The sequence below is a fragment of the Cheilinus undulatus genome, linkage group 9, assembly GCF_018320785.1.
Source record: "Cheilinus undulatus linkage group 9, ASM1832078v1, whole genome shotgun sequence".
In the NCBI taxonomy this organism is placed as follows: domain Eukaryota; kingdom Metazoa; phylum Chordata; class Actinopteri; order Labriformes; family Labridae; genus Cheilinus; species Cheilinus undulatus.
Window position 1 is genome coordinate 14,740,313 of NC_054873.1, and position 18,359 is coordinate 14,758,671.

The 18,359-nt window shown below is 38.7% G+C and overlaps 1 protein-coding gene across 1 annotated transcript in view; it reads right to left on the reverse strand.

Moving 5' to 3' along the window:
* Positions 1-18,156, reverse strand: part of plxnb2b (plexin b2b) — an 82,813-nt gene extending 64,657 nt beyond the window's left edge. The window contains exons 1-9 of the mRNA XM_041795287.1: positions 17,008-18,156; positions 13,823-14,011; positions 13,567-13,692; positions 10,624-10,724; positions 6,369-6,495; positions 5,648-5,807; positions 3,023-3,134; positions 2,394-2,505; positions 1,915-2,016 (exon numbers count right to left, since the gene is read on the reverse strand). Of these exons, the coding sequence (XP_041651221.1) occupies positions 1,915-2,016; positions 2,394-2,505; positions 3,023-3,134; positions 5,648-5,807; positions 6,369-6,495; positions 10,624-10,724; positions 13,567-13,692; positions 13,823-14,011; positions 17,008-18,156 (2,178 nt within the window). The remainder of the gene's footprint in view (positions 1-1,914; positions 2,017-2,393; positions 2,506-3,022; positions 3,135-5,647; positions 5,808-6,368; positions 6,496-10,623; positions 10,725-13,566; positions 13,693-13,822; positions 14,012-17,007) is intronic.
* Positions 18,157-18,359: the final 203 nt, after the last annotated feature.

Consider the following 18,359-nt stretch of genomic DNA (forward strand, 5'->3'; position numbering starts at 1 on the left):
ACAAAAAAGCAAACAAGGCCATCAGCGAAAGTCTGATTATTTCTTTATATAGTTATTTTTAATGCTTGAAAGTGCTGCAGGGTGGAAGGTGTCACACAAAGTGATTAACAGCATGCAGCAAACGGAGTGTTTGTTCTATGTTAAAGATTCTCTTATAATGAAACATCTGACAGTGAAATGAAAGCAGGATGAAATTGTTGTTAAAAAACAAATTGCACATTGACAGGACACTTTGTCCTAACGGGGCACTAAAACACAGGAGTTCTAAATAAGAGTATTCATTTTCCACTGAAGAACAAGCAAAAAAATCAAACTTTTGATTGCAACAAAATCATGCTCACTCTCATTTTAGATGGATGTTTCCGCTAGTGGTTGACTGGTATTGATTTTTCAGGCAATTGACAGCCATTATTAGTTGTTCATGACACCAGTTACTGATATCTGGAACCAATATGCATTTACAGTAAAAATGAGTCATTAGTTATTTTAATGTTAGATATACAACACATGAATGGATGCAATAATCGAGAGTTTTTCTCCATATTGGATATCTAAACTTCAATAATGATATCAATCAGATGGAGTGAAGATAGACCACAGATTCAAGAGCAGAGTGGTAGGGTTTTTAGATATCCAGATACCCTTCTTTAGATATACTGGTAAAAAAAGACAAATCGCAAATTTGGTGTTAAAGGAACCCTGAAAACTGCGAAATTTAAATCTTTGGGTCTTAAGGAAGAATAGTAATGAAATCTTATATCCTTAAATTCATGTCCATGTTCTACGTTTTTAATAGTTTTCATCCTCATCCTAAATCCTGTTGATTTAGCTCTGTGTTGTAATTTATGTGTCAAAATAGATGTAACTATGTTACAAATCTACCTGTAGCCACATTTTAAGTAACCTGAACCTGGCAGCTGGAATTGGCCCCAACCCCCCACAACCCCAAATGAGTAAGTAGTATAGATAATGGTTATTGATACCCGTTAAAGTACTATAGCAACAAAAATGTAAGTCCCAGTACTAAAAAAATTGATCATTTCTTTCTGCCTGGACTTGTTGTCCAAAAAGCTTGTAAAACATCACCAATGTGGTGTTTTAAACATCCTTTTTTTCAGGACAACCTTTAAGAATATATGTGCTGCAGTAATGTCAGTAGAAAGATTTTTATGTGTGACACACAGTAAACAATAATGTTGGAGATGCATGACCCAACTACAGAACAGTCACTGGTTGTCACATCCTAGTAGTATTGTGGGATGCTAAATGGTGGAAAGCATTAGCCGCTTGCAAAGTCACCAAAGTTCCAGGCTTGCTAGAAAAGTTTCTGTTAGGGTTTCATAGGCATGGATAGCTTCACTAAAATGGTACAAGACTCACTTCAAGCGGGAAAAAAGTACTTGGCTATGATTTATGGTTCACAAACTATTTAAAAATAAATAATCCTGTACTTTTTGATACTATGGATCCTGAAAATAACAGAGATGGCATCATTTTACAACATGTGTTTTCAAAAATTACCAAAGTACAGACAGTTTTGACAAGCACAGCTTGGGAGACTTCATCCTACTGTTGCTTTTAGTTGTTGCTTTAATTGCTTTATTTTTGTGTTTTTTGCATAAATGAATAAATTGTGTATTCCTCTGCCTCCTGGAATTATGATGCCTGAAATTTGTGCAAGTGGCAGTCTTTGTATGGTTTTTTTTTTTTTTGGGTGCATTTGCTTTTACATTTTGCACATGTACACAATTATTTCTGCATGTTGAGAGTCCCTATTTGTGAGGATTTTTCCTTTGAGTATTAATTTATGCTCTTGTTAAAAACTCTGGGTCCTGATACTATACCCATGAGGCATTTGAAAGAGAGGACTAGTCTTCAAGAAATGCTTTAAATTCTGTGTGTGCTCCACTCTACCGGGTAGTGGTCCAAATTGATCCCCTCGAAGCTGATACGAGTCTTGTAGCCCACGGGGATCAGCACAGGATCTGGATTCTCAAACTGAGGACACTTGGCTCCCTGAGAAAGCAATCAAAACAAATCAGATACACCAACTTTTAATCATTTACATTTTAAATAGTATGCCAGCCACTTAACGGACACACTGATCTGCAGAGACAGATAAGTGTATCTCTGAAACATCTGCTGACTTGTAAATTGATATCCTCAATCCTCAAATATTTGTCACGCAAGATGGAGCCAGCTGATACCAGGATTTGAGTTTTTTATTAATTTGCAGGAGAAATTTAGATCTCCAGGGCACTTTATCTCATCTAGTGATTTAATTTGTCTTTTAAAACTTCTGCTGCTCTTTCCCCAGCTATTATTAAGCATTTAATCTTTCAAATAAAACACCTTGGCATGCATCTGACATGTTAACCCTTGAGACGACCAACCTGACGATGACTGATGATGTTGTGACCCGACACGCTGTCATCCATGTCGCTGCAGGTGTGGTCCTGTGTATTCCACTGGCAGCCCCATAAACTGGCTACACATGACATGCACCTGGAAATGCATGGAGAGAAAAATACATAAGATAAGCAAAACACTTTCACACATATAATTAGGCAGCACATACATAAAAGCACACACAAACAAAATCTTAAAACATGCAAACTCATCAAAGAGCGTCCGGCACAAAAATCCATGCAGCTGACAGCGAAATGGATCTTTGCAACTTCACATAAGCAAAGCTCGTTCATCACACACTCCCCGGCATAAAAGAAATGAAGAAAAAAATAAGGAGGGGAGAAAAATGGCGAGATTGACTTTCATTTTTTGATTAATGAATAGGAAACTGAGGCAATTTCCTTGGCTCAGTAATAAACGGAGGAAGAGAAAATGCAAGAGGTGCATTCAAAACCACCATGCATCACAATTTACAAACAGAGCCTTGATCTCTCATCTGTTCACACAGGGTGATACATTTACATCAGGGTTGTCAGCTGATGCTGTGTTCGGTGTCACTGTGTATTTTTGGTGAGTGACAGAGCAGAACTGATAGATTAAGAGTCTGACTCACGGTGTGTTTTCAGATTTCCTCACTGTGGCTGCGCAGTTGTAGAACTTGAACTCCCGTGTTGCCAGCATCACCGACTCGTTGACAAAAATCTTGACCGCCACGGCCACAAAGTCTGTGGACACAGCAGAGTAAGGGTTAACATGAGTGGTTGTTAGGAGGATACACATTTATGAATACGGATGATGCCTTTGGACTAATTTTACTATAATTGTTCATGGTAAAATTTAATTTTATCTTTTATAGAAGGACAGGACATGATTTTTAATAAATTACAGTGTCTATAAAAAAAAAAATCAACATACGTATAGGCACTGTATTTTCAAAGAACCAACATTAATCCACCATGGGGTCAGCACTTAGCAACATTTTGAAAATTACAGTGGAAAGGAAAAAAATCCCTTTAACAGACGAAAACCTCAAGCAGAGCCAGACTAATTTTAAACATCTATTTCCAGTAGCTGTGTTGCTAGGTCATGGGCACTTTGACATTATGATAAGAAATAAGCGCTGGTCCCATACACATATAGAAAGAGCAATGAAACCCATACGTAATGATGAATGGTGAATGTTTTGGCCCTGCAGGAGAAAGGCAAGGATGCAAAATGCATCAGCAACACAGTGTGTTTTTTTTTTTTTTTTTCATTATGGCCCTTCCTGTTGTAACAAACAAACAATATGTGATGTCTTAATGCCTTGTCATTCAGAAGCCACTAGATTTCAGAGCCAGAAAGGTAATTTTCTTTGTTTTACTTCTGGTCGTCGTCATGATTCAACGCTGGAAACCTTTGATCTGTCTGCTCATTTTTATGCATTTCCATTCATGAAGTGCTTTGCATTGATTGTTTATGGTTGAATGTGGGTGTGTAGAAGGAGGAAGATGTGTCTGATCTATGTATGCACATTCCCAAATAGATTATGATTTGTAAACAGAATATTGCTTGCAGGTGTGTGTGTGCAGTTTATAAGTCATAATTATTTTGGTAGCACACCATTTCGGGTTTTGGCACACATGCATTTTTAATGTTAATTGTATGCACTGTGTTTGAAATGAGACCCATGGCTTAAAAGGCCATAAAAGGGACTATCTAAAGCTTCTTTAAACACACTTGCATATATTGCTAGCACTGCTACAGAATAATGCTCATAAACATGACAAAGTACTTAGACAGTATGCAGACTCTCTTCACTTTTTTCAGTTTTGTTATGTTGCAGCCTGATGCTACAGTTACAACAAAGTTTTACTTTCATTAATCTACACTCAGTACCCCAAAATGACAAAGTTAAAAAAAAAAGTATTTCAGGAAAATTTAGCAAATTTACTTAAAAAAAAAAAAAAAAAGAAAAAGAAAAAAAAAAGAAAAAAGAAATATCAAATTTAGGTAAGTATTCAGACACTTTGCAAAAGTAGAAGATAAGATGCCAGTTAAACATAGCCTAAGAAAAGTAAACCAAATAAGTCAAAAAATGTTCCATAATGTATTTTGCCTTTCATTCAGTACGAAAGGTATCGAAATGAAGTATCAACATCTGTGTTGTAATTCGGTTCAAAAGGTATCAGGTGTGTTGTACTGGTACCATGTTGGTACTGGGTTTCGATACTCATCCCTAGAAGAAGGTGGTAGAAATGTGATTAGTTTGCCGGGTTTTCGTCATCAAACAAGTGTTGGAAAATTCAGCCTTTTGGCAAGATTAGTGTTTTTTTATTTCCAATGATGCAGATAGGAAAACAAACTGTCAGCATTACTTGTTTTAAAAAAGCATTACAGCTTAAAAAAAAAAAAAAATAATAAAAAACATGAATTAATAAAAAATAATAGTTTCTTAACTGTTGCATCTGTGCTTTTGTTATTTCATGTACTCTGATTCCCACCGTCCCAGGCTTTGCCTGGCAAGTCACCTTGTAGTTTTTAACTTAAAGCCAAAATTTCTTGAACTTACAATTCCCCCTCTTCCTCAGCTTCTCTCTTTCATGGTTATACAATGACAGAAATTTTCTTGTAAACAAGCAAATAAATAAACAAGAAAAATCCAAAATCTTGTTGTATTCAGACACGTTTCATTCAAAGTGCCACCTAAAATTGAAGACCTCTGACAAACAAACAGATGTAAAAGTCATTAAGACATTTCATGAACTCATATTTTTAAGGATCCATGGAAACTCTGATTGAGATTAGCCTGTTTCAGAGCAGGGACTCACTGTTTTGCCCTGACACTCCCCTCCAAAATACAGCCCTTAGTTTGTGTTCTTCACTGGCTCCTAGTTTCCACTGAGCCCCTTTTCCTACAGGGGATTGTTTGGCCACTTTAAAATGCCACATCTCTTTTTGTGATCAATCTGGTAATTATCCGATTTGCCTCAACAACATCCAAACTCTCGGAAGGTAAACTGCAGTCATTAATATTGTAAAATGTATTATTTAGGATGTTAATAGAGCTGTTCTTTGTTTTAGGCAAGGTGGCTTACCTCTGCTATGAAAACCTAATGGAAAAACTTTGATTAATCATAACCTGCCTGTGTTTGCCTGCTTCCCCAATTGGTGATACAACCTCGGTTATAATGAGAACCAAAGACACTTGCCTTGATGAAGGATGTACTAAAGACGGGGGTAATTGCAAAGGCTGTACCTTGGCCCTCAGGTGTTTGTGGTATAAGTGAAGGGTTGGGCAGATCACAGGAGACTTGGCCAGAGTCCGACATCATGCCTTCACTCCGGAAAAACTCGATGGTGCAGTGCAGATGGTCAGATGGTCCGATCGGAGGGAGAGATGGTATGTTGATTTTAACCTGAGCAGAAAGCAACATATTAAAGAGTTTGCGATTGATTTTTTTTTCACAGAAAAACTTATTGTCCGTGACCTGCTTGGCTGTGTAATACAGTTTACAATGAACTTAACACACCAGAGGATTACTGTGTAACTCTATGGCTTAAAAGGGAAACGGTTTCCTTTATAAAGCTGAGGATTGATTGCCAACGTGAGAGGACAGGTGCTGTTGACGGAAACGCACAAGTGAGTCAGAAAGGATGGGACGGAGAAGTAGTCAGGAAGCAGAGAAATGAGAAAAACAACCTGAGAGAGAATGTGTACAAGAGGGGCTCTCCATCTTCAGGCTTTGAGCACAATCAAGCAGGTTGGTTATAATAAGCAAGCTTGGAATTTTTCCGATGGATCAATACAGAGCAGGACAACCTAGAGCCCAGGGTCTTTGATTCACAATGGAAACAGTTTATTACTGCTCCTGCATGTTTGTGTGGATGTGTGTGTGCTCTGCAGAGCGAGAGAGACAGAAAGAGGAGCAGAGAACAAAGAGAGACAAGAAGGAGTGAGAGGAGAGGCAGCGCTGTACCTTCTGAGTCTTTTTACAGGAAAGGTTCGGGGGATAGAAGGAGACAATCTTGACACACTGCTGCTTGGGGCTCCACAGCCAGCCATTCTTCTCCTCTGCCCGGCGGCATTCAGACCTCCTGGTACACCTTCAGAGGAGGGATGAACAAGTCCCATCAGTCCCTGCTCCACACAGCCTAAATGCTTTCACAAAGCCTCGAAAAAAAAAAAACATCTGTGGACCAACATACATTTAACAGCCTTTGTGCAAAACAACTCCATGCCCAAGTGACTTCAAGCAGCGTCTGTGCAGAGTTTGAAGATTAGGCTTTTTATAGATATTAAAAGAAAACATTAAATGCCCACATTCTTTTAGTCCTTGCAGCATAAAAGCAACAGCAGCTCACACCTGAAAGGTTTTATATATTGTAATTGATTAATTGTAAGGCTTAGCAAGCAAGTATGTAAAATATTTCCTCCATTAAATCCTGACCTGTGAGTTCTTATTTTTAGTATATTACATATCCAAAGATTTAGCAGATTGATCAGAAGAAAAAATACTTTGATAATCCCACCAAAGGCTTTAGAAAACATCAAGATATTCTTCATCATCTATGAAATTTGGAGGATTAAATGATATATGATTCGATAAAAAGTTCATGCAGACTCTTTTTCTCTGACTTTTGTTCAAACAGTTCTGACACAGATATGACAGATTAGATAGAGTTGGTGCTTTTTGACTAGGTTTTACTCTTTAAAGGTAATACTGCTGAGTGTGTTTTGTTGCTTCCCAAAAAATTTTCAGCATTTGACAATTTCCACTTTGAAAAACCTAAAGTCGATATGCAGGTCTGCATGATGTTGGATTTTGATGATTATATCAATATTTCCAAGCTCATTGTAGCAGGTATTAACACAATTACACACCTTTTTTATCATAAAGGACACCAGGTCTTTTCTGTCCCTGGACTCTTGTCATTCTTGTTGTCACAGGCTGTTAGTTTTTAAAACTGGTAAAACAAGACCAACCAGATTTGATTCTACAATAAACAATAGACCCATCATTTTCCAAGTACAGAATTTAGTAATGAAGAAGAAAAGGTCATTTCTCCGGTAAATTCAAAATGTAGTCTACCTGTTGACAGACAGTTACCTCTGCAGAGCACTAAATATAACTATGCCCCTTTTTTTTATGAAGTTTACAGTTAACACTTGATATTGAATCTCAATCCTGACACTGCTTGAAACAACAAAAGACACATTCCTCTCCAGTGCAAAAAAATTTAGACTAGCTGTAGTTCAGACCTTAAACTTTAGTCCTCAGAACACAATTCAAACTTAATGAAACAAGCATAACAAAGATTGAAAAAAAAACTTCAGCTAAGGTAAACCTCTGAGTCATAAGCTACCTTTCTAACCATTTGGTCTCACCTGGACTTATTGTTTTAAAAAGCTTGTAAAACATCAACCCTGTGGTGCACAGTCTCTTAACATAATTTTTGAAGAACAACCTAGGCTTTGAAAATATGTGTGCTGCAGTAATGCCAACTGAATGTCAAAAAAGTTATAGGAATATAAAGGCAGAAGGAAAAACTAAACCGAAATTAAAACAAAGATTTTTATGTGTGACACACAGTAAATAATAATAGCTCAGACCTTTTTTGTCCAACCTGTTTTCCCATCTTCTCTTTCTCTAATGTGAAAAAATAATTTGTCAAACCTGTCAAAATATATACATATTTACAAAAAACATCCTTGCAGTTGCTTTTGACCAATTATTCAATAAAGATCCTTTCTGAAGTGACACAGAAGGTCACATCACAGGTTCTCTTTCTCTTTTCTCCTTTATGAGCTATTCAGGCAGCCTCCTGCAAAATCCAAGTGTAAGGACATGGCAAAGCATGATGCAACAACAGAACAGCCCGTCAGTGGTTGTCACGACCCATGTGATAACCGTTGTGGGAAAAAATATGTGGATAGCATGCTAGGCTAGCAGCAGACATGAATCATAAGGGATTAAGATGGTTAAAAAAACATTCGATACCAGAGTTACTGCTGTGAATTTTATCTTTAAATGCCCCGGAAAACCAAGTCACCACCCAAATTCCAGGCTCACTAGAAAAGCTTCCGTGTGGGCTATGAAAGCATGGCTAGCTTCAAGAGGAAAAAAGTAAGGGGCTACGATTTATGGTTCACAGTTATTCAAATTTGAATGACCAATGTCTCTTCTTGTTCTGTATGACAACCCTGACTCAGAGGGTTCAGCTCCATAAACGTACTAACCCTTTAAAACCTGAGTTTCTGGACTCTTTTATTATTTTAACCATAAAAGGCCTAGAAAATGTCCTGTGAGTACATGCTTTTGCCCATTTTTCCACAATACTTAGAACTTTTAATATATGGCAGTTATTTACATTTTACTGCATGTTGGGACTCCCGGTTTGTAGATAAGACTGTAGACAGCTAAAACGAGGAGCTCCCGGCCGAATAAGTTTTAAAAAACTGAGAAAACCCTTATAATCATAACTCGATGACGGAAAAATAATCAACATGGACAAAACACATTTTACTGCTTAAGAGAGTTTCAACAGTTTAAAAATGAAAAAACACAAAAAACGGGGGAACTTTATGCTAGAATCTTAGTAAGAACAGGGGAAATTACAGTAATAACCACATGCTGGCTGTGAAGCACGGTTTCTCAGCTTTCAGAAACTGTTTGAATTTTTCCGGTAACACAAACAGTCATGCAATTATGGTCAGGCAAAGTGTGCTTCAACAGCGCATCAGCGGCGACGCGCTAGGATTTAAAGGGTTAATCTATTCTGCCAGTATGTACAGCTGATATATCTCCTGAAAATACCGGCACATACAAAGATCTACAGATACCAATGTGTCACTTTTAAAGTATTATCTGCAGATACTATGCATGCAGATAATTTCACGCATCCTCATTCATTAACTCTGTATTTACAGGATAATGGAAAAGAAGAAGGAAAACAATAAGCCGTGTCACAGCATGGAGGCATGTTTTGTTTCAGTGATGTTTACAAGCAGCAAGACGAAACACTGTAATGCTCCTTGTAATGCTCCTAGTGATGATGCTACCTAGTCGGCAGTGGCTTGAAGATGGATCTGCCTAATGACAGAAATGGAATCGGGCCATTTGATTGGTTTTGCAAGGTTTAAAGTAAGCCATTGAAGAAGTGCTAAAAACTGCAGTTTCTCAAGAGTCCAGATGAGGCTGGCTGCAGAAGTATTGGCTGTCACATATACACCCGTCTTAAAATGCTGATTTTAGAGCAGAAATAAACATTTTACAGCCTGGTTTACAAAACAGTTTTGGTTGGAATGGTTCTTCATTGATAACTTGTCAATTTTAGTTAAAATAAGGACACCATGTTACACATTATTAAAGGCACTGCTGATATGAGAGCATGGCAGGACATCATAGCTGTTTGCAGGAGTCTTATGACCTGCCTCAGCTCCACTTCTTCATCTGCTCCATGGCTATCCAAAGCAAGTAAGGCAGTGTTTTTCTTACATGGCAGCCACCTCTGATTAGACTCAGGAGCCCTCTTCAGTAACTAAATAGCTGATGTCATTCAGGCTTCTTCGTCCAATTCTTTTACAGTCTAGGATTCATCCTTGACTACGACTTCCCTATCCCTTTCATTCAATCATTCAGTCAATGTTTACAAGTTAGAAATATATTTTTCTTTTCTTACTTAACTTTAGTATGAGATATATAGAAAAGTGTCAGTATCACATAAAGAAACTAGAATCATTACATGTTTCCCTTGGAGACTGGCAGATGAAAATAATGCATCATCAGTACAGCAGCAGATTGATTTCCTGTCAATCTGCCATTAATAAAAGCTTTACAGCAAAAATAAAGTTCATGCAGCTTTTCTAAATATCACAAATCAACAACCACCAAAGAGATATTTTTTCTATTCTATTCCTGTCTCTTATCACATCGCTGTAATAAAACATGATACATACTGGCCCTTCCAACCTCAGGACCTTGATAAATATAGGCTGATGAGAGTAAATTGCACAGGCTGCCTTCACTGCGTGAGGCTGACAAACAGCTTTAATTCCTTAAGGCTGCATGGACAACAGAAGATGGAATATAAACACAGAGGGGTACTAAAAGTGTCTGCAATAAAACACTAAACAAATACCCCACTGTGTTTTACAAATAGAATCATATGTGTTTTTTCTGTTTGTCTGTTGCTTTGTGCATGCATGAGCGTGTTCGTCTGTGTGATCCTAACCTGCCCTCCAGGACACACCAGCCACAGTAAGGGTCCCTCAGCTCCACGCATGATTGGCAGTCTGTCTTTTGGAGGCACGTCTGCACCGGCACCTTGGTGATCTGGAGCATTAAAACATGACAAATATGAAATATGATCAAGCAGAGCACCTGAGGGGAGACACCGCACAAAAGAGCATTTTTAAAGTATCACTACAAATGCTCCCAGGGTTGTTGCAGGTCTGCAGAGTGGGTGTAAAACAGGAAGTGTCATGGTGCGTGGTCTTATATGTCCACTTACCATATCGGAACACTGAAGCCATTCCCCTGTCAACAAGTTTTTTAATACTTTCTTAATTGACAATGGCTAAAATAAGCTTTAAAAAAGCTGTTTGTAAAATTATGTTGTTGAATATTTTGTTGTCTTGTGTATTTAATTTCCATGCTAACAGCACATTAAGTAAAGAAAAGGTCCAAGTCAGTGAAATCTGCTTAAATCAAAGTCATCAGTGACACATGTCTGCATTATTAGTGACAAAAAGGAGGATTTTTCAGTTGAGGTCAAGTGAACATCTTTTACAACAACTGACTCAAAAGAGACACTTGCCACAACTTTTGATGTGCAGAATTCTTAAACTTCTGCTACAAGCGAGTGCATCTAAATTAAAAGTCCAATAATGATAAATTAAATATATGCCATACTCTACAGTCATTGTGACATTATTCAAGATAAAAAAAAAGAACAACAACAATCCCGTTACAACAGATGTCTAAAGAACATTCAACTGTTTTTTTCTGTGACTTTACTTGTTCTGTTTTTTTAATGAATGATCCATGTGTTTATCTGGATTACTTTTAATCTAAACCTCATGAATGTACATTTTCTGCTTTTGATTTGATTGTTCATTGTTACTGTATGTAAAGTCATCAACACTAGTTTAAGTGAAGTATGTTGGTCTTTTTCTATATCTTCTTTATTCTTCTGCAACTTTTTTCATTAAGCTTGTAGAGGTCCCACACAAGCTCTCAGCTTTCCAGCCATTTCTGTAAGTGTGCAGTAACTATCATTTTCTGTGTATTTTTTTGAAACCTGCAAAACCTAGTTTGCAATCTGCAAATCTGCAACACCCTTTGAGCATTTATCTGTACAACCTGATGTCTTGTTCTAAACAGCTCTATTTTATAACCCTGCTTTTCTGGATCTTATTCTATACTTGGTGCATTTTTTGAGTTTTGTAAGAAGTTCTTTTAGTGTTTCTTTTACAAATACGGTGCATTCAGAAAGGTTTCAGACTTCCTTCACTTTTTTTCCCAATCTTGTTATGTTGCAGCTTGATGATGAAGTTGAAAATGTAATTTTTGTTCTCATTAATCCACACTCATACCTCAAAATCACGAAATGAAACTGAATTTCAGAAATATTTGCAAATTTGTTTAGAATAAACTAAAATATCACATTGACATAAGTATACATATCCTTTGCAACAACACTTGAAATCTAGTTCAGGTTCTCCCCGTTTCTTTCAGTCTTTGCTGAGACACTTCTACAACTTGATTGGAGTCCAGTTGTGGTAAATTAAATTGACTGGACATGATTTGGAAAGGCACACACCTCTCTATAGAAGGCCTCACAGCTGACAATACATATCAGAGCAACAACCAAGCCATGAGGTCAAAGGAAGTGCCTGCAGAGCTCAGAGACAGGATAGTTACAAGGCACAGATGTAGGGAAAGCCACAAAATATTTGTGCTTTGCAAAACACATGGAAGCCTGCTTGGAATTTGTAAATAACTCAATGCTAAAGTCAAGTGGGCTTTTAAGTATTTTGCACTGAATGGGGTGAGGCTGCAACATAACAAAATCAAAAAAGTAAAGGAGGGTCTTGAATATTTTCTGAATGCACTGTTAATGTATAAAGTCTATGGATTATATGCTGTTGACTGGCATGCTTCATAAATGGATGTTAATGTCAGTAAGGTGTAAGGTGACCTGGAGCGCTTTGAAAGGGACGTATAAATAAAATGAATTACTATCAGTAATACAATTTTATCATATGCAAAAGATAATATTATCATTATTATTATTATTATTATTATTATATGTTTGCAGAGGTTTGACGAGGCTTTAGCTGGGAAAACAGCAGAGGTCCTTTTCTTTTCTTTTTTTTAACCCTTTATTTGTATTTTTGATATGAGAATACCAGAAAAAAAAAACACATGGGCAACTTCCTATAGTTTCACATCCTGAAGTTGTCTCTTCCCAGCAGATATCTCAAGCTTTCCCCTCTTATAAATACAAACAGTTTATTTTAGTGCTGACTGTGAGTCCTAAATATTTTCTTCAACAAAGGGTCACATCAGCTGAAGTCTTTCACTTTGTCCATCCTCCTCCCTGAATTGTAAAGCGTATCATAAGGACTTAGGTCTGGTTTTTAACTTTAAAGTGTATTTTAAGTACTAGTTTTAGATCTGAACTACAAGTGAAACCAAATACTAAACATAACGTTTGGTTTAACTAATTAATTATTGTGCATCCCCAGATAAAACATATGATAGATTTATACCTAGTATTTTAAAGTTTAATGCAGAATAGGAAAAAACACATTAACAAGAGTCAAATCCCTCATATGTCTCAACATTGCTGTCCAATTAAGCTCATTCTGGTTTTGAAGGAAGAGTAACAACGTAACCTTTTACATTCAAACCTCTAGTACCATGTTCCATAGAAGGCATTTATGAACATGATGGTTATTCCACTTGCCTTTATGATAAATATAAAGCACAAAGATACCATCTGATACAAGTACACTTCTTTTTTAAATAATACAGCTGTCGACATACAGCATTCAGTGTACCAGCTATTTTCTCTACTTTACATGCACACAGTCATAAAAGATAACCCACACGCAGCACTCTGCCTGAACACCTGGCCATTGTGCTTCAAAAGAGCCCTTGACATACACACCTTTTTCTCTGTGGTGATGTAGAGGTGGCTGTGACTGAGGTCAAAGAAAAGGTTCTTGTTGACCTTCTCTCCCAAGGTGTCGCCAGGAGCCTTGCTGTACACATATGGCTCCTCAGCCAGGTGTACCTGCACAGAAAAACAAAAGGGAACACTGTAAGACATGAGGTGTTTAATTCCCCCTATCTGCTTCCCTAAGGTAAAAGCTTGAAAGGAAAATTCAAGCAGATAAAAGCTACTGAACAGATGATGGCTCCACCTTGAAGACTTCCCCCTGGCTGTTCCCTAAAAAGGCGATGGTGTGATCATTCTCCACAGCGACGGCCACGGCGGTCAGAAGGCCCCGTGTGGTCAACACTGCATCAACCTTTAAGGCAAATCTTGGTTTGCTGGCCAGAGGGGAAGGTAGGAAGTCTGCACCGCATTTGAATTGCTCCAGTGTATCCTTCTAGATATGAAAAAAGAAAGAACAAAAGGCATAATGACACATTGTATTCAAAGGTATAATATGCTGGGATTTAACTCCTGAGCAGTGTTGCAGGTGCTCATCTTAATGAGCTAAAGTATATGGAAATTAACTATGGTGCCTCTGTTTACTTCACACTGGGGATTTATCCATGAAGAGGAAATTTAGGTCCTTATGTTTTCTATTTCTTTATGAGAATTTCTATAAATTCAAATGAGAGTAAAATGCATTAGTTTAGGTTACTTTCCTGTCTCTGTCAGGAGAGATTTGTCTTTGATGAATGTCATAATAAAGACAAAAAAAAAAAAAAAAATAAGAATCAAACTATGAATCAAAGCAAATAAAGCAAATAAAGATACATTTCTATATCAAATAAATTACCAAGCATATTAGTCAAATCCTAACAAAAACACACCTCAGTACATAAATTAAACCAACACACAGTTTTCATTTGACATTCTGAAAAAAATACACAGTTTGTGATAAACATTGGTTATTTGAATGATTTCCTCTTTTTCTGTACTTTCCAGATCACTTCTTTAGATTAGAGCTACTTCAGTGTACTGATATATGTTCTTTACTGCACTACAAAGGGTTAAATTGATGGGATGTCCACAGATGTGAATGCTGAACTGCGTCATTACTGCCTTCCTGACTGTGCTGTGCTGTCACTTCTGTTACATGGTAGCCTATTTGTGTTTTTTGACCAGGAATCTGTTCTGGTCAAATGGGCTAAAACCATGAAATTAAAGCCATGTTTGAATCCAAGGACTACTAGCTTGATTTAAATGGTGCATGTTAAATTACTATTATTAGTGCTATTCATCTCATTAAGTTCATTTATTTCATGTGATGCTCAAATAGCCTGGCAGAAAAGCCCCAGAAGCATCCCTCGCTTCATGTGGAGACGGTGAAAGCTGCAGGACTAAAAGCTAATACACTTAGGCAGAAGCATTAAGGGACAATTAAGCCTTTTAAGTTTGGTGGCCTAAGTACATTTTTGTTGGATTTGGTACAAAGGAGTGTTTTACTTTTAATTGTAAGAGTTTAATGCATAACCTGTATCATCGTATTGTATCATATCGTATATCTGACACACCAGACAGACTGTTTCATAAATCCACGGCATGGGATAAAGTATTTCCCATCTTTCTGGGTAACAGCCCGTACATGGTGTTTGGGAAGGGCAGAATCTCACATTCAGAGTAATAAAACATATGACAGTAAAGGCATGCCTACTTGACCTCAACAGGCAACCGTTATTGTTGTTCACTATCAGTGGAGCCAGTTGGTTAATCAAACACTCGCCAAAGCTCGTCAGGAGAAGAGCAAAAACATCTTCTCCAGCAAGACTGCTTTCTGTGTTTCTTTGCTCTTCTTTAAATAAGAAATTCCCAGTTTTTTATAAAAATGCTGAAAAAGCTAACCTTACACAGCAGATGGATGCGCCCGTTTACGTGTTTCTCACTGGCGAATCTATCTAGCAAAACTCCCGTCTGAACCGTTTGGGCCCAGTTAGAAAGTGACAGGACCAATCAGCGTCGAGGGGCGGTACTTTCTGGCGCGGCGGAGTTGTGACGTAACCAAGCAGCAACAGGAGACCGGTGCAATTATGGCAGAAGACATTAGCGTGGATGCTGCTAAAGCACCAGTTTTATCAGAACTTGATGGCATTTCTTCGTTGAAGGAAGAACAAAGAACAGCAGTGAGCTGTTTTCTTTTCAAAAACGACAAAAGTCATGTACTGACATGTCTACAGTCGCCATGGTTTGCGTGATGCAGTTCTCTATGGAATTTAGTCCTCGGTAGGGGCGCAGCTCGATAGCAGCTATGTCACGTGTTTTGTTGCTCTGATTGGCCTGTAAAGATGTGACAGACAGAACATTCATCCAACAACCCTCCGAGTTCATTTTTCAAAGGCTCTGCCCTTTCCTGAATGCTGTGTATGAGTGGTTTACCAGGTGAATGTGTGAAACAAATCCGTCTGGCGTGCCAGGTTAGGTAAAGCTGCTTGCACACTTATCTCTTCACTGACTGCAATTGTAGACAGGCTTGCACCAGAAAAAGAAAATAATCTATTTTTCATAATTATAAAAGTTATTCTGAAAGGGTCATTCTGGATTTGGTTAATGCTGGCCCTGACTGAAACCCCATCAATCTAATGAGAACAACCGCTAACTGATAGCATTTCTCGTGGAGATGCTGCGGTTTTGCACTGTGTTGGGACAGAGATGTCCATAGGCTCCATCAGGTTTTACTCAAATATAACCAAAGCAACTGAACTGCAGTATTCAGTGCAGGAATGTCAGCGTTGACCTGAGGGTTGAAGCCTGGTTGTGCTAGCACTGCTAAGTAGCCAGAATCTGTAAACCAACCTCACACTGTCATGGTGTGATGTTCTATAACCATTACAGTGTGAAGTTGGGTTGAAGAATGTATTTAGACTCCGGACGACTCAGCTAAAGGCAGTTTGAACTTGTGTTTATTCAGATGAGACATTATTTGCCAAGGACCAAGTAAAAGCATAACTGCTAGGTTTTGCAAAGTCAGATTTTAAATGAATTTGACTTTTATTTACACATTAAAGAAGCTTTAATAAAAACTTTTTGAGGTCCACTATGAAAAGAATACCTCAGCTCTACACACAGGGCCAAATATTCCATCTAGAGGGCTCGATTTAGCCCATAATCTGCTTATGGCCAACAACATCTTTATATTATTCTAGATGAGTTGGGTGACTCTGAAAAGGAGACTTGGAAGGAGGGAAAATGTGTGCGACAGAACGAGAGCTTTTCACAGAGCAATACCGAAGGATCTGCAGAACAAAGCAAACACTGAGACATCAAAGTCAACAGTGACACATCTCTGCATTATTGATGCCTGCAAAGGGGATTCTTTGAATGATATCCAGCGAACATCTATTATTTCAAACAGACTTTTTAAAAACTTCAGTCAGCTGGCACAAAAGAGGCACTTGCCGCGATTTTTGATGTGCAGAATTCTTCATTTTTTGATGAGTAGGGTATGTCCACAGCGGGAAACCCAGAGATTTTCCCTGAGTCGCTGTAGCAGGCGCTGATGATATCTGACAGCCGCTCGTTGATGGAGTTGAGCGGGTACATGCAGAGGGCAGATTCGTTTTCATCGTCATCTGGACTTGCCACCATGAAGAGAACTTTGCTCCAGGGGACAACCTTCCCGTACATACCTGCTTCAGTCATGACTCGTGCCAGCTCTTTCCCAGGAGAGGCCACATATGCAGCTTGGACTTTGTTGTATCTGTTATTTTTCCCACAGTTTAACTGAAGCTCTGTGTGGGAGTAGTAATGTTGGTCTTCTTCACAAAGACGCGATATAAAGGTCAGGTTTTTAGTATCTGTACCGTCAAGTGTTCGTGAAAAGAGGAAATAAACAAAACCGTCATCTTTGAAGGCAAGTCGGAAGTCATGAAGGTACTTAGGAACAAATGGCGTGGTCTGTACCGTAGATGCCTCTATGATGCTCTCAAATACAACCCAGTCTCGATCCGCATCACGGAAGTCTTGAAGGATTCTTGTGCTAATGAGTTTTGTACTGTCTAGGCTTCCATAGCCCTTACCAACAAGAAACACACTGAAGGTGTGACCATCTTTTGCGTAGGTGGACATAACACCCACCACATTCACATAATCCTCTATGCTGGCAACATAAGTCCTCTCTCCTTTGCTGTCGCTGTAATACAGCTGCTGCTCCACGTTGGTCAGGTTCAAGAGGGAGCAGATGCCCCTGTAACGGCTCCCGCAGACTATAAGGGAGCCGTTGGATGAATGCACCAGCAGGAGCTTGTTGTGGTTGGGCATGGGCTTCGTGTCCTGGCAGGCAGATGCAGGAGGCGTACATGTCCGAGCGTCCTCTTTGGGCCCCGTTTCTGCACGAGCCTCGAGTTGGAGTGATGGCCCCAGCTGGAAGATGGTGTTGACGGCTCCCAGGTAGATGCGACCGGTCTGGGGGTCCTGAACCACATTGTTGATGTGGGTCTCGGAGGTGAACTCCAGGATGGGGATGCTGCTGTCCTCCTGGGCTTGTGAGAGTGATTCACAGAAGAAGAGGAGGAGGAGGAGGAGGAGGAGGGAGACCCAGCTTGCCATCTCTGGAGAGAAAAGACAAGAGGGCTGTTTTATTATTAATGCACTTGAATGCACACAGACATAAACATTAACTCTGAGCAACATAGGACTGCCATGTGGAGGAGGTAAGTGGTTAACATGGGCTCCTAAACACACACTTAACATGCAATCTGATGGGAATAATCTGCAGAGAGAAGGCCTGTATACAGGAGATAACAGGAGGA